The 17,777-nt window shown below is 38.9% G+C and overlaps 1 protein-coding gene across 1 annotated transcript in view; it reads left to right on the top strand.

Moving 5' to 3' along the window:
* The first annotated feature begins 6,567 nt into the window (after positions 1-6,567).
* Positions 6,568-17,777, top strand: part of csmd1a (CUB and Sushi multiple domains 1a) — a 734,676-nt gene continuing 723,466 nt past the window's right edge. Inside the window, exon 1 of the mRNA XM_087976899.1 lies at positions 6,568-6,878. Coding sequence (XP_087833025.1) covers positions 6,728-6,878 — 151 coding nt within the window. The 5' untranslated portion in view covers positions 6,568-6,727. The remainder of the gene's footprint in view (positions 6,879-17,777) is intronic.

The following is a 17,777-nucleotide window of genomic DNA, read 5'->3' as shown; positions in this document are numbered from 1 at the left end:
CAGCTTGAGGGGGCTGACCTACTAATTTGCCACAAGAGAGGTCATGTGAAGGTTAAATGTTGGATATTGAAAAGTAAGACTGTGGCATTTGTATAGTTGCACAGAGCTCCTCTAGAAACGACTACCATCATGGGTAAAATGTCGGACAAGTACCTTCTCTTGTGCTTATAATAGACTATAGCTGGATGCAGGAAATTGTTGTCATTTTCTGTTTGGGGCAAAAGTGTCACTGCTTTTGCCTGGTGGGGCATGCAACTGAAATGTTATTGTAATTATACAAGGGAGGACACAATCATTGATGTTGGCTAATGATGTGAGTTTACCCTCTTCTCCAGATAATTGAATAAACATCCAATTATAAGTCTAGGGGGAGGGGATCAATAGAAACCATTTATATGAACCTTTATACAGAGTTAATTTAATATGTGGTCCTGGGATGATCTGTGTTTTACCTATGTAGATTTCTTGTTAGGAAGTGCAGTTGTTCAGGGGTACAGTTTTACTGTCTCTGCTGGTTTGGGGAAAGCAAATTAAGGCTGTTGAAACTCAAATTGCACAGGAAAAGCTGACTGACCTAAGACAATCATTTCTCCCCCTGTAAGCTTTTTCAAGAATTAATATTTTGACAAAAGAAGTGTCCAAACAGTCAATCATTCAGCCTACTAATTTTAAAATGGCATTGAAGCAACAAGCTGAAACAGAAAAATGTTAATTGCAGTTGGTGACAAGCTAAAAGTGTCTGAATTAAAGTGCAAAATGTATGAGCAAGGTAAAGTAAAGCAGAGAAGCAGCTGAGAAATGCTTCAAATGAGAGTCAAAAAGTTGACTCCAATGCTGATTCGACAGAACTATAAGGAAGGGTACCTTTCCTTTAAAATATTTTGAACTTCAAAGTAAAGAGGCAATTTCTGTCACTGGAATGGGATTAAACAAAGTTTAGTTTCATTAGGAAGAATAAAAATAAAATTAAATCAAGAAAATGTACAAATTGAACACAAGATAATAACAAGATTTCTGAGCTGAGCATCACATTAACTTGAAAAAATGCTCTTAAAGAACAATAAGCTGCCTGTGCAAAAGGAGGATGCACCTCCTGGAAAGGAAAACTGAGGAGTTAAGTCACGCTTAGATGTCAAAGCTAAAAAATGATCCTGAAATCAAACATGATGAGATGAATTCAGTTGTTACGAATGACAATTTGAAGTTTAGCTCGTCTGAATATTTCTCAAGAACTTCAGACATTATAAAGGTCATGGAAGGTAATAGAAATCAGATGTTAAGAGCTGAACAAAGTGCGTCAGTGCCTGTTTAAAAAATTTGAGGAGAAAGTGAGGTCTGCAGATGCTGGAGATCAGAGCTGAAAATGTGTTGCTGGAAAAGCGCAGCAGATCAGGCAGCATCCAGGGAACAGGAGAATCGACGTTTTGGGCATAAGCCCTTTTTCAGGAATGGAGGTGGGGTCCATTCCTGATGAAGGACTTTTGCCTGAAACATAGATTTTTCTGCTCCTCGGATGCTACCTGACCTGCTATGCTTTACAGCACCACTCTAATCTAGAGACTGGGGTTCAAGTCCCACTTGCTCCAGAAACTTGTAATAACATTACTGAACAGACTGAATTTATAGACTGAATTTTAGAAAAGCAAGATGAAGAGTACCAAACCAGGGCACTAGTCTACACAAGCCACTGCTCTGGTTAGATTAGATTACTTTACAGTGTGGAAACAGATCCTTGGGCCCAAAAAGTCCACACCGACCCACTGAAGCACAACACACTCCCCTATATTTACCCCTTCACCTAACACTACAGGCAATTTAGCATGGCCAATTCCCCTAATCTGCACATTTTTGGATTGTGGGAGGAAACCGGAGCACCCGGAGGAGACCCGCACAGACACGGGGAGAATGTGCAAACAGTCAGCTGCCTGAGGTGAGGATTGAACCCGGGTTTCTGGCACTGTGAGGCAGCAGTGCTAACCATTGTGCCATCGTGCCGCCCATTAGAAAAAAAGTGTTTCTAGAAAAGTTCAAAACCAATGAAGTTTGGTAGTCCAGCCATTTACACTAAATGTTGAGCGTGTTACAGTCCAAAAAAAAGTGCAATTGTATATATCATGGTGAATATTTAAAGAAGATTTAACACATTGTGCAGGCTGACTAAAAAAAAGACCTAAAACCCGGAGAGCTGTATGAATAGCTCAGAGAATAGTTTGGAAATTATGAACTGTATTGGTATTAGTTGGTTAGCGAAAAAGGAATTATTGGAAAACCATATCAACAGGACTGTTGTGACTCAAAGGAGAGAGGGTTCATAGAGGGTGGACTGCTGATGGTAATTCTATCTGTGAAATTCAAAAATGAGAGCTGTTGCTGAATAAGACTCCCAACCTACGCTCTTTGAATAAAGAACAGTGTATTATGGAATTGTGCAGCTACATAATATTACACTGGTCGAGGAAGAGACGCAGGTGTTTGTGGTTTTTTGTTGTATCACTGATTTGAACTGAAATTTACTAATTATTTCAAGCATCACCAATCTGTTAATGGTATGCTCAATGTACATTGACTCTGATTCAAAATGACAAAATGTCAAACCTTTTTGATATGTTTTTCTTTGGAGTGGTCAATTGATATATTTGGTTAGATTGGTGCAGGGTTTCCCCCAAAGAAACTGCAACAATGTATTTATTTATATTTTCCATTGCCCCAGTACAAAAACCAGGATGAAAATAGATAACTAACCTCCAACAGAAACAGACAATCATAGAGCTATACAGCACAGAAAAAGACTTTTGATTCCAACCAGCACATAGAGACCCTTCGGTCCAACCTGTCCATGCTGACCAAATATCCCAACCCAATCTAGTCCCACCTGCCAGCACCCAGCCCATATCCCTCCAACCCCTTCCTATTCATATACACATCCAAATGCCTCTTAAATGTTGCAATTGTACCAGCCTCTACCACTTCCCTTGGCAGCTCATTGAAAAAGTTGCCCCTTAGGTCTCTTTTATATCTTTCCCCTCTCACCCTAAATCTATGCCCTCTAGTTCTGGACTCCCCCACCTCAGGTAAAAGACTTTGCCTATTTATCCTATCCATACCCCTCGTGATTTTGTAAACCTCTATAAGGTCACCCCTCAGCCTCTGACATGTTGAACATCATTCCAAACTAAAGTAATCCCACCAGCCTGTTCCTGGCCCTTATCCCTCCTATTTATGTACTTATCCAAATGTCTTCTAATCGTCATAATTGTACCCACATTTGAATTTGAACTGAATTGAATTTATTGTCACGTGTACTGAGGCACAGTGAAAAGCTTTGTCTTGCGAGCAGTACAGGCAGATCACAGAGTTAAGTAGCAGAGATAAGTAAATAATAGGTAAACATCGGCAAAAACAAAAACACAGGGACAGGCGAATGTTAAGAGTTTGTGAGTCCATTCAGTATCCATCACTTCCTCAGAAGTTCATTCCACGTGTGAGTCACCTTCTGTGTAAAAAAATTGCCCCCGTGTCTTTTTTAAATCTCTCTTTTCTCACCTTAAAAATGTGCCCCCTAGTCTTGTAATCTCTCATCCTAGGGAAAACACAACTACCATTAACCCTATCTGTACCCCTCATTATTTTAATTTTATTTTTAGTGTAAATGCCTATAGTACCAAACTTCATTGAAATAGCCTTTGATTTTTGGTTTTGAATTATGCACATGAACCCGTAGGTCACTCTGCTACTACCCAATACAGTTTATTTTCAGTCCACAACACAATTGCCTCCAAACCTGCCGTAAACTGTTTGCTGTTAAAATTCTTTTGCATGTTTTTGTCACTTTCAGATTCAACTGTCCAATGCTTTCCTAACAAGCTTCTGATTCTCCACACTGTAAAGTTCAGCTCATCTCAAACACTGTTGCCCCTATCCTTTCCTACACAGCTATTTCCTGATTGACCTACACTTTCCTTTGCATATTAAAAGCATTCAATCAAATATTGTTATCCCATATTTAAGTGCTTTATGGCCATACTTATTTCTGTAATCTAATCTCCCAAAACTCCCTTTACCTGACAATCAGCAACCTGTGACTTGAACCATAAATCCACAGTCCATATTCATCTCTTAACTCCTCCATCTACATAGCACCCCTCTTCTCTAGGAGCCTTGGCAAAAAGCATCCCTTTGACGAAGCATATGATAAGCTCTATAAATTATTTATTTTCCTTTGCCTCAGCATCAACTTTTGTTTTATTATACCTCCATAAATAGCATGCAGATTGAATGTGTTTCTTCTATATTAAAATGACTATGTAAATTCATTATATGTGTTGTTAACATCACTGCATTTACAGGTACTCAATATGTTAGGACCAATTATTGCATACTGATCAACATTATGACTAACCCAACACAGGTTATTGAAAAAGTGAATAATACATATGTCCGGGATAAATAACTTATTTATTTACAATTGGTATCCTGTCATGACAACTGATTAACTACCACACTAGATTTGAAAATGTTAGATGTACAACACTTAGGTAGGTCAGGAACATATTAAAATTATCACAAAATGGATCATCAGTATTTGCTAGGGAGGAAATCTGTCATTCTTATCTGGTCTGGCCTACATGTTACCTCAGATCCCCAGCAATTTCTCTCTTTCATGACCCAAAAGCCACTGAATTCAAAGGCAATGAGGGATCATTTGGAGTGTAAATGCTTGTAAGTGATGCCACCTTCCTTGAGAGAATGAAAATACTTTGTATAATCTGATGACATTTAAAGGGTGGTGAATTACAAACATTCTACACAATAAAATTGAACCACTTTTGATGATCCTTCCACTAATACAGGGAATGTTATTGGAAAAATAATGAATGACACAATGAAAACACAAACGAGGGACAGGCAAATGCTGGCATTGCCAGTGACACCCATGACCCACGAAAGAGTAAAAAAAATACATTAATAGTAATCAAGAATATGTTAGCTTCATAGTAATTTGAAGAAAATAATTACTTGACTCAGGAGGAACAAAATTGTTTGCTGTTAACAAAAGTAAAATACTGCAGATGCTGGAAATCTGAAATGAAGAATAAAATGTGAAATACTCAGCAGGTCAGAGAACATTTGTGGAGTTAGAAACAGAGTTAATGTTTTATGTCAACCATCTTTCATCAGAACTAAATTAAAATCTGATTTATTCCACATCCCTCCCCACCCCCTTACTGACATATGGACAGGAGAAAGTGAGGTCTGCAGATGCTGGAGATCAGAGATGGAAATGTGTTGCTGGAAAAGCGCAGCAGGTCAGGCAGCATCTAGGGAACAGGAGAATCGACGTTTCGGGCATTAGCCCTTCTTCAGGAATGAGGAAAGTTGGTCCAGCAGGCTAAGATATGGACAGTATTATCAAGTTTCTTATCATTATAATTTCATCAATATATCTCCAATTAGCTTTATCTGATATAGCAAAATTCAGATTATTACTTATCTTTGAATGCAGTACTGTAAGTTTCTCATTCATTGTTAATTTGTCTTTTTGCTCAGTTCCTGAAATTATTTCAGTTACTCGACACAGTTAGCTGATCCTGTGTTGCCTTTGTCTCCACAGGCATTAAATGCAGCACATTTATTGATATTATTCTTGTATATCATTAAATCACAGTTCCATATCCACATTGAGGTATATCAGTAATGGCAGGTCTTATGATTCAGAGGTACCTGCCTCTCAGCTGGAAGATCCATGTTTAAGTTGCAGCTGCCCCAGAGGTGTGTCACAGCACATCCAAACAAAATAACTACATCAGTAGTTGTAGCTCATCTGTTTTGCAGGTACCAGATCTACTTTCCCCAAACTACGACCGTAATATTTAGGTAACTGACCTTGATCTTTTAATGTCTGTTTTCACTAAAGGCTACAGTGTTGTTATACTTTTGATTTAAATAAATTGGAGACTTTGCATTTACATGTAATAGCCAAGGATGTGTTTGAAGTGTTGTCATTAATGCAACATAGGTAAACTTTTTTTTTGAAGGCATAAGCTGGATGAAAACAACTCCAAATTCACAGTGATGCCTTTATATAAGTGTGAGGAGTCATGAACACCCATTGATTCAGGAATAAATGTCCAGTAACAGAAAAAACAGTAAAATCCCACCACAGTATAAGGAAAGCAGAAAATGGTGTGGAATTTACCAAATCATATTTAAAACAGGCATAGTCAATTTTAAAATGAAACAGTTTTGGTTCAAACATGTTGCAGGCAATGGGCAGTTCACACTGGTATGGGAATATATTCACATAATTCTGTACTTCCCTAGCCCAATATACTGTGTTGCTCTCTGCCAGAGCTACATCACTCTTCTTTCATCTACACATATTTTAATGACAGCTCTTGTCAAGTGAGCACGTGTGCTAACTGTGTAATTTACTTCAGTGGATTTGACTAAAATAGGTGCTTGCAGAATGTGACATACGACAGAATCTTTTTCGGAAAACGCCGGCTGAAGGCGCAACAACCCTTCCCTGAGATGGTTTATTCCATGCGTGAAGCAGCTGGAGTCGGAGGGAAGCACAGCGTAAGCTCGGGTTTCTCTCTCAGCTCTTAACGTTTCAATACCGAGGCGCTGAGGGGAAGGAAGAAGCTTTGAAAATTAAGGAGGAAAAGCAAATATTCAGTAGCAGCCCTCGTGTCCAGATTTGTTGTGTCAGGTATCGGAGGCCAAGATGCATGCTCCTTCTGTTAGGTTTAAAACAACAAGGATGAATTGGAGCTCTGTCCGTCTTGGTACATTCGGGATTACACTTATCATGAAGGTGAAAGCCAATTGGAGTCGGATTCTGATGTGCTGCTTGGGTTGGATTGCTGCAGCCGGCGGTAAGTTAGGAGCCGCTATTTACACACACACTCTCTCTCTCTCTCTCTCCCCTTCTTCCACTCCACATTTTAAAAAATACGCAATCTATTAATAGAGGCTTTTTTTTAATTCAATGTAGGAAATATTTCGGGTTGGCGGTTGCTGTAGCAACACTGCATATCTTTTTTTTCTTCTATCTCTTGTCCAGAATAGTTTTCCGGACTGCAGCCTGGGAATGAAAAGGGGAAAAAGTGCAAATTCCCTTCAGAGGGGAAAGGCTGGATTTTATTTGCAAACACCCGAGTGGGGTGGGGGAGGTTATCAATTAATGCAATTAACGGATTCTTTCGATGTAGTTGCCGCTTTTATCTCGGGGTTACTTTCAGGTGGGATTTTCACTGAGTTACCCAAGCGGTGTTAAAAACGTGTTAGGTGATGAACGGGTGAACTTTTATTGGTTTGGTATTTAGGAGGACGGGGTCGGTTTGAATGGGAGAGCCAGGCAATTGAGGATAGTGACTGTGTCCCAAGTAATGCGGTTGTTACTTCCTTTTTGATCTCTGTTTACGAGGGAACTTTACATTATCATCCTCCTGACCTCTTTGCCGATCCTATTATTTATTGCTGTTTCTATTTCAATTCGGGAGCATCCCAGGAATGAGCAAGGTCGCGCATTGATAACAACCACTTCCAGGTATCCCTCATTGTCCTAATTAGAAAACGGAATGGAGCCTGGATTCAGGAAGATGGGTGGTTTAACACTTTCAGAGCACGGTTCGCTCCCAACTCTCTCTCTCAGACAGAGAGAGACACGGGACAGTTAGTCCGAGAAGGTGTTTGGAAGTTCGGTATTTCCACCAATGACTCCTGTCACAGTTGAAAACGTCTCCCCAAAAGTTACCTTTGGGAGGGTCGGGGAGGAGAGCGAGCGAGCACGCACAGACAAGCCACTGTTGGCTGGATTCATCTGCATAGACTGTGACAAGCGAACAGAGAGAGTTTGAGATGCAATTACGTTGCATTGCGGGGAATGTTTAACTGGTCGCTTGAGCCACTGTGAACAGCTGCCTCCACTAGGACAGGGAAGATCAGGAACCAACATTTGAGATGCTACTTGACCTGTTCGCTCTGTTTCCTTCAGTCCTCATTTGAGGCGTCTGCAAACTCCTTCACAATTTTCCAACAGCATGCACTTATCGGCAGCATTGCAATAGCCGCCTTTGTTTATTTATTTTGTCTGTGTGTGTGTGTGTGATTTGAAAGTATATTTGCATCTCTATCTCCAGCCTGCTTTCATTTGTGTAGCTTTCTCTCCCAACCCCTCTCACCTGAAGCTTTAGCGCGCTTGGTTCCTGGTTTCAAAGAGGGGATTGCCCCTGATCTTTAAGAGACCTGTAACACCCGGTGTGTTTATTGCAACTTCAAGGTGAAAGAGCGGCAGGCACCATCATTTTAAATACCGTGCCCCCCTCCCGCGGGAAGCCCGGTTTGGCAGAAATGCTTTGTTTTTAAAAAAAAAACTGTGCTGTTTCACAGAGCCGAGATGATTGGGTGAGCCCTGTATTTGCTCGCTGAGAGAGTGGGCTCGGATTTGCAATGGGTCGGCTCTTGAATTTTCTTATGACTGAACCGACTGGTGCATTGCGAGCGGATCAATGGTGCGTTCAAAGCCGAGCTCCAGCCGGCCAAGCCAAGCCTAGCCCCTGGTGAAACCTCAAAACCGGAAGCAATTGAAGGAAGGGTTTCTCACGGCGAGCTAAGATAACGACTGCGGAATGCAACCCGCCATACACACAATCCTACCGCCTACTAAACATGCTCAGTTATGGACTTAGTGACTATGTCAGTCATGGTGATTTAAAAACTAAGACTCGCCAAACTCTCCATGGTTAGGGGCTTCACTCTGGATTCTATAAACCCGTGCAGTTCCATCATCAAATGTGTCTCTTAGCTGTGGGCCAGTGATTTTTTTATATATAACTGAAGAGGCTTGGTCCTGTGAATTCATTAGGCAATTGAAACTCTTGCTGAATTCCAACCTCCCCTTAGTGACACTCTGGTTTACAAACTGCTTAGCTTTTGCCTCTTTAACATGATCATTGTACAATTTCTGGGAGCATTTTGGTTTGCCAACTTTAGTACAAAAAAAAAGAGACGTTTTGATTTATAAAGGTTTACTCCCCCTTGGATCTTGTCAACATTTTCAATAAGGACAATAAGTAGGGGGTGGGGGGAGAAAAACCCTTAGTGTTTCAGTAATGAACATGGAGTTATGCACAGAGACTGGTAGCTTAATGACTGTCTCTTTATTCTTTTTCCAGTAGGAATTATTGGGGATAAGGTTAGTAAAATGGGGAAAAAAAGTAATTTAACTAGAGGAGATGGTAATGTTTTTTTTTGATAGGAAGTGCATCTTTTTAAAAAGACCACAAATCTATCTGGCAAGGAGCTGATAGCCAGATGTTATTTGGTTTAAGAAAAGAATTGCTGATTAAACAATATGGAGGAAAACTAAACTAAAATAGAAAGGTGTTCTTTCATTTCTTGTATTTGTTTTCTCAGGTCAGGGGCTGCTTTACACCATAAACACACAGTTCCCCCCATTGGGATAGTGGATTTTTCAGTGCAGTTGATTGTTTTCAGGTGCTGATGGTGTTGTTGAAAGTTGAAACCAGTCCCAATGCTAAAGGTGTTATGCCTCTTTCTGAGGGGGAGAAACGATTAATGAATAGAGTTTAGTTTTATCCTGGTTAATGCTGTGTCGCTGATCTCTGACCACAGTGTCAGGTTTCTGATCCTCCTCCTGAACGTGGCCCCTGCACTATGGGAAGTGCACAGTGAAAGCAAAATGTGGTTTGGCTATGGATTGGGAGCTAGACTTCTGACTACAAATGCTATAAATAATAATGGTCATTTGGGCAAGGTACCAGAGAGCACCTGTCACTAGAAAATTGTACTGCAGTGAAAGTTAAAGTACATTCTGGAGAGAAAATCAAATGCATGAATCTCAGAAGGAAAAGGAGAAATAATCCAATAAAGTAATGTATGATGAACCCTTTTTTTAAAAAATGGAATGATGTTTTTGTTACTCTGTGGACATAAAATTGGAGATTCTAGAGAGGTCAGAATATTTCTGCCCCCATTGCCAATTTGCTTCCCTCCAATTTTCACTTTTTATTTTAAAATCATTATTTACTGGGACATTGATCCAGTGGTAATTATGACAGTTAGGCCCTGTACCTTTGATTTTGTAAACCTTTTATGGTATCTTACATATTGTATTTCAGCTCATAGAGCCTTGCTCCAGCCACACTCCCTCCATTCATTCACCCCATTAATTCACTATATTCAGTCTTTCAGTTTTCTCAATGCACAGAAATTTTGAGCCATTGTCAAGTCTTTGAAATGCTCCTGAAGCTGACAACATAAAATCATTTGAACTCATTTTGACAATCTCATTTGGGGGAAAATAAGTTAATCTTACACCCTCAAAAGTTAACCATTTATGGTATAAATGGCAAAAAAAAAATTCACAGCTTTTATTTTATTTTGAATACATGCAGGCATTCGAAAAATCTCCTCAAAACAGGATAAGATAATTGCAAGGGAATACAGATACCAATCAAAGAAAGCTGTCCTTCCTATGTGGAGCTATACCAACATTACCCATAGGTCTCAGTACGTTACCGTACTTGGAGCTCAACCAAACATTCATAATGAGACTATTTGGCAATCGTATCAGCAGAAATAGTTTGAACAATTGTGATTTGTGTGTTTCCTTCCCCAGATAGCTATTGTATGAATGCTTGGCTGGGCTCCAAGAATATATAATTGACTCAGTCCACTAGGCAATATTGACAAAACTTGCAGTTAGAGCTAGCTTTATTTCATTGGTATCAATATTACTTTGAAATAACCTGATCTTTCTCGAGAAGAGTCTTGTCAATGCCAGTGTCTTTATTTATGCAACATTAAGTGATATGAAGTGGATAATTTTGCCATTGTTACTTTTATGGTGACCATGTAACTGAAACTCTGGAGGAAGTTAAGGTGAATGTTAGCTTAATGAGCTTCCAGCTAACTCACTTTTATGGAATGTCTGCACCTGAAATGCTTACATTTGCCACATAGCTGTATCTGAGCTCATTGAATTGATTATGTATGCAATTCTGGGATGCTAAGTCAGTTGGGGCTGTTTGACCTCAGAGGAAGAGCTGGAGTCCAGGCTGAGATGAGAACTTGCTTTGAACACTCCATCTTTACTTCCAAGTTGCTGGCTGAAAAAGCATCTAGATTTTTTTCCTGCAAGAAAGAAAACTATAAGATCCAGCTCACTGAGAAAACTATTACTGGACACTGATCTCTGGGAAGTCATAACTTACATGAACTGATTTTAAAACCATTGGGTTTGCTAAAACTTATAATTTGTAACCTATCTACATTCTTGTCCCATTTTCCTTATTTTACTGGATTCTTGTGGAGACATGGAGACACAAAACAATTCTCAATACTTCCAATGTTTTGTTGATAAGCACTAATTTTCATTTCATCTGAAAGGATTTTACTGTGATTTGGAACTTTGAATCAGAAAATCAAGGTTTGGAAAAGTTCTTTTGACCTACCTTACTAAGGGATGGAAGCTTTCTGAAAAAAAAAGGACAAAATCAAACAATATCTCATTAACTTAAGTTTAAGAGGAGAAACATCCAGAGATTAAATTTATCCACAATCTTCCCATTTGTTTGAGGCAATACCTGGAGGGGTTTCTAAGAAAAAACCTGTAATACTTGTAAATGATTGTACTGGGCTTATTGGAGCTACATTTTGAAGTAAACAGAATGGGTCAGACCAGTATAATTCATTCACAAGGTTTGCTGATTTTTTTTTTTCCCTTCTGGTTACACTATCATAAAATATATTCTGAGAGTGCTTGCAGTTTCAGTAACAATCCTTTGACTGTAACATTTGTAATATTATTAATAGTACCATTTGATGAAACTCTGTACTGGAACATTGAAATGATCTGCCTGTTGAACATGGGACTGACAGTCAGGTGTAGTATAGATATCTAAGTGTCATATTTTGAAAATGCATATCGTTAAGTATATAAATAGGAAGGGTTTGGAGGGATATAGGCCAGGAGCAGGCAGGTGGGACTAGCTTAGTTTGGGATTATGTTTGGCATGGGCTGGTTGGACTGAAGGGTTTGTTTCTGTGCTGTCTGACGCTATATCCTCTGCTGTTTTAGATAGAAATCTAGAACATGTGAGGAATGTACATTGATTATGTATTTTCTGTCAGCTGTAAGAATGGGAATTGGCTTCTCTCATTACCAGACTTATTTTTTGCTCTGACACTTAATTGTCTCCTCTACTTCAGCATTAAGCAAGCTTAATTCACTGTACATACAGGAGTTCATGAGGTAGTACCAGATGTTAGTAAATTATTAAATGATATATAAAAATAGATATGAATTGTGCAAGGAGGCAGCCAGAATTTAAATAATGTGCAGTTATGTAATGCTAGTAAAGATATACTGGAGCTTTTATCATTCTAAGATAGCTATTTGACTATAAGGATGCTTAGATTATATAAATCAAACATATTTTTAACGCTGTTTTAAAGGTTTATCAGGTTTGATTTCTCTGAAATTCCTCTTTAATTTAATCAATTTTTCATTGCAGTCCCTCAAGCAAAAACTTAGTGGATGTATTTCCATAAAATGAGAGAATATCCTACCTTCTTATCCAGAAGGCTTCAGTGATGGATAAATGAGTCCTTTGTTGATGTATAATGTGAACAACTGTAATATGTGTTCCAGCCTACTACAAAATAGAATATACATCTCCTGGGTGAAACATAAGATGTCTGTGTTCTGGACTACAGAGAAATATTTGCATGTTCAAAGAATTGAGGACATAGGTCTTTTTTTTGTGATGGATTCTTCAGTAAAAATTAGTTTTAGACTGTAGGTTATGATCAATCAGTAAGTTATAGCCTGAAAGCCCTCATAGAGATGTTTCATGTTCTGTAAATACAAAGGAATTGAAAGTGAATGGGCAAAAAGGTTTTCTGATCATGTTGCTCAGCAAATGTTCCTCTCTAGGACCTCCCCGAGAAGAGTAAAATAATGCTACATGCCAAGCATTGATAAAATATTACGTTCAGGACCAAAATTAAATGATACACATGATTTTGGATTGTGAGATTAAGGCAAAATCCTGGTTGTGGTGAGAATGAACATAATCTCACACCTCATAATGTTTGAAACCATTGTACTGTGTATGATTTGTTTTAGTGAGCAAAAGTCTGCATAGAGTTTAAATACAAAATTTAATGCAGCCCTTTATATTAGGAGGATGGAGAAAATGTTTCAGCACAGAGCATGTTTCTTTACTTTGGAACCAGGCCGTCAGCTGTGTTCAGTACCATTTTTTTATTCTCCCATTAAATTAGGATGTTCTTGATCCTGATAACAATAAAAACTTTAATAATATTGCGTGATTCATTCTGATGACCTTCTTTATGATTTTCAATTGTGTGTGATTTGTCCTGATAGAATCTTTCTCTCTCGCAATCTCATCTCTATAATTATTGCATTGAATGACAAAAGGAAGTGTCAAGGGTAGGAACTGTGCAGGTGGCTCCAAGCTCGCTTAACCTTTTTTTTGGATGTTTCCTACTGCTGTCAATGTTTTCAATGATTCTCTGATTGTAGCTGTGTGATTAAACAAGCAGACCTGGCTGCAGAAGAAGACAAGGGAGATGAACTCCCTGCAGTCGTTCATTTCTGCTTCAAAAAACTGCGAGGAAAATTGAGTTTAATCCATTAAACCACTAATGCACTAAATGCAAGTTTCCTCAATCTTTCTCACAGCTTTTACAATCCGCCCACTGAGCCCCATAAGTGTTAGTTGTATCACAGTGCCAGGAAATTTCTGATTTTTATGTCACGACTGCAAATGTATGTTTGCTTTAAACATGCACCTGATTTGCCTGACAGCTGATAGACGTGACAGTGAGGAATCAGAGTTTCAAAGCCAACCGAATGTTCTTTGCTGTTATCTGCTTTTAGAAACTTTTTTTTCCCACGCATTGTTTACATTGTAGCTTCCTCGTAATACGGCAGCTTTACCCAACCTCAGCATTGTTCTATATTTTCTATCCCCCAGCTATGGAATGATTTTGGAGTTAGTCTGGGATTCCCTGTGGCTATGTAAATTGTAGACCATTCTTCTTATGGAGGAGGAGGAGAAACCACTGTAGCTGGAGGTGAGGTAATTGCAACAACACAACAAGAAACTACAACCTGGCTGATATTGACCTCAACATTATTTCTATGTGCAGTGTAGAATCTCTCTGAAAGGAAGTCTGCATTGATAGTGCCTCTACATATCTCTAACTTCCCTGATGAAGATTTTTTTTCAGCTTTGCTCTAGTGCCAGAATCATGCTATCTGATACAACAGAAGTGACCACTGTCCACATTTTGTTGGCACTGTATCATTTCAAATTGTCACAGGGGATCTGTGCATATCAGTTAGGGAGCTGTCAATGAAAGCCATTCAACAAGTCATGGTTGCAGTTAATCGACTTTGGCATTACATCCAGGCAGCAAAGAGGGGAAAACATAGGCATTCTAGGTTTTCCCAGTTGATGGTACAATTTGACAGCCAGTTGCACTTGTGCACTAAGGGCTGTGGTTTACTCACTTGCAATGCAAGGTGAGATGTCGATAGATGTTAGTCAATGGCCAATTACTGCTTGTGAAAAATCATAAATGAGATACCAGGTATCTTTCAGGAAAAAAAAATTGGGATGTGCCGCACTGAAGTTGTTCAGGAGTCAAAGTCTTCTGTAATTTCTAAATCAAATCTGTACATTTTCATATTTATGTTTCAAGACATGAAGTTTGCATTTGTTGATGAGTCCTGGAAAAAAGGAAGGTCTGTGGGTGGTAAGTGATTGTTTCAATCATGACAGCTGAGGCTGTATTGATATTTTAAATCAACCTGTTCCGAGGTGTTTATGATGCCACTCTGGAGCAGGTAGGATATGAACTCCAGTCTCCGGGCCCAGAAATTGGACTCTACTGCTATGGCACAAGCACCCGCATGGTGAGGGTGTATATATGGCCCGAGTGTTTCAGTGTTTAGTATTATTGGAGATCTGACTTAAATTGGGAGATGGGAATCAGGGACCTGTGGAAGCCCACACGCTCAAACATGTGCAGTAATTTCCCAGGAAGTTTAAACATTAAGTCAGATGATCTCCACCGCCTGCAGCCTTTGGTCAAAGTCTCCAACGATGAATATAGTGCCACTGGTGTGGGTCAGATTAGTGAACCTTTCTGCACACTTGGAAATGTTATGCTGGTTAGTACCTGGTCTAACTCATTAAGAACTAACTGAATGTTATGAATGACAGGGTCAAAATGTCAATCTTCAACCAAACTACACCATTTACCCAACCAGCAGCTTCGCTCGCTCACTCACCTACTGTGAAATATTTGATCTTTAAAAACTTACCCTCATACACCAGCTAATTTTTGTTCTTGGAAAGTGGCTGTGTTCCATCTGCGTCCATATTTTCTTGTGCTCAACAGCCTTCCCCTTGGATGTCTACACCCTCTCATCAAAGTTTCTGCTGGGATCAGAAGTCCTAGAGGGAACACAATCTCAAAAGGATGATTTACCAGAAATCTTACTGGTGTCGATGCACTCAATCAATATTGACCAGATGATCTGTGTACTTATGATATGTTCCATTAATTGATTATCAGTTATGAATTCCTGTAATGTGAAAATACTTTTTAATGTATCCAAGCTGTATCAGAAGTTGCATTTGTTTTGAACTCTTGACTTCAAAAATATTGACATGAAAATAAAATGTCAGTGCAAGAGATTGTATTTGGCAAGAAAAGGTTACACACTGATTGCAAAATAATCTTAAGTGGGGAGAAGTCTTTGAATCATTTCTTCCTTACTACTCTGTTGTGACTTCCAACAGTGGCAAAAGTAAACCAAGCACAAGGGATTTATTTCTCGAGCAATAGAATTGAAAACGAAAGAAGTTACAGAAAACTTGTACTGATCTTTGCTTCGAGGACATTTGCAGTACTCTGCACACTTTGGGTTGTCATGTTACCAAAAAGATTTCGAGATGCTGGAGGAGGTGCAAACCAAAATCAGGGCTGGAGCTGCAAGATGATAGCTATCATCAAGGGATCAACAAGCTGCGTCTCATTACTGTTGCAAAGAAAAGGTTGAGGTGACCGAAGAAAGATCTTTAAAATTATGTAAAGAGCCTGCTCTTGCAGGAAGAGCTAGATAAACTAAATACCATCAACTTAAGATAATCACAGCAAAACCATACTGGATTTATGAAAAGATTGCTTAGAGTGAGGAATTTTTCTACCACAGGGACTAGTTGAAGCTAATAGTACAAATACTTTTAAGGGGAAGCTAGGTAACCATAGACTACACAAGTTAGATAAGAAAGGATAGAAGGAACTTAAGTGGAGGAGATGGAACACCATGAATGGGATGGACATAAAGAACTGTTTGGTGCTGTAGATCTAAATTTTTTTGTGCATTCAATGTGCAAATATGATTGTGAAAGAAAGGAATCTTGTGTCTTTTCATGGTTTTTGAATTGTAGTACTCTTTTTATTTTTAAATCGCCAATTATGTGGGTTTAGCAGTCTTTATAATTTTTAAATTGATAGGCCACCTTATTTTGACTGCTATTACCAGCTGACTTTAGAAGATCAGTCTTTCCAGTTCCTAAGATGACCACCAGATGGAGCACAAGACAAAAGTGCCATTGATGACAGCCATTGGGAAAACTATTGACTGTATAATCCCAGCTTCAAATTGAAGAACAAATTTTGCAATAGAGCAGGAACAGTAAATCTAATTGAAAGATCAGGGGTTAGAGGAAGACAACTACAAAACAGGAACAGTAGTTAATCCTAATTAATGTGCCTTTAATTTTTTTTTCATCCACCGTCTTGTGTTTCTGTTTCCATCCTGACCAGTTTGTCCATTTTAGGCTGAGGTCCACTATATCAATAGTCTCCATGTCAACTGAATGTTCAACAGTGACCTATTTTGTACATTGGGGTCACAAAATGTTGGTCCCTATACAAAAGACCAGTTAAGAGTTTGAGGCAAACTTATTTTTGTCTGCTATTGCACACATATGTCTGAAAGCACAAATCATTATACAGCAATTGGTCAGTGTGAAAGATTATATTTTATTGGCGACTCAGTTTCAGTAAATCTACTCCGAGTGACCTAAGTCCCAGAGTGTTGAAAGGGGTAGTTGAATAGATAATGGATATATTAGATCATAAGACATAGGAGCAGAAATTAGCCCATTCAACCCATGGAGTCTACTCCACCATTCAATCATGGCTGATAAGTTTCTCAACTCCATTCTCCTGCTTTCTCCCCATAACCCTTGATTCCCTTGACAATCAAGAACCTATCTATCTCCGACTTAAATAAACTCAATGAATCTTGATGGCTATCTTCCAAAATTCTGTATTTTATGGAACAGTCTTGCAGATTGGAAGGTTGCAACTATAATTTTTACAAATTGAGAATGATGGGAGAGAGAAAAGTTGGAACTACAGACTGGTTTGCCTGGCATCAGTGATAAGGAAAATGCTAAATTCTATTATAGTAATATGATAAGTGGACATTTGGAAAATAATAATAGAATTTTCCAGATTTAGCACGATTTATGCAAGGGAAGTCATGTTTTCCAATCCTGTTGGGGTTTTATGATGCTGAAAAGGGACCAGTGGATGTGATGTATTTGGAAATTTCAAAAGATTTTTTCAATAAGGTCTCACTCAAGAGGTTCATTATCAAGATTTGAGCACATGGGGTTGGGGGTAATCATATTGGCATG

This window comes from Chiloscyllium plagiosum, unplaced genomic scaffold (genome assembly GCF_037043375.1).
Source record: "Chiloscyllium plagiosum isolate Xiang-an unplaced genomic scaffold, Cpla_swu_hap1 HiC_scaffold_30, whole genome shotgun sequence".
Classification (NCBI taxonomy): Eukaryota; Metazoa; Chordata; class Chondrichthyes; order Orectolobiformes; family Hemiscylliidae; genus Chiloscyllium; species Chiloscyllium plagiosum.
Note: the sequence above shows the minus strand (reverse complement) of the source record. Positions and strands in the feature narration are given on the sequence as shown.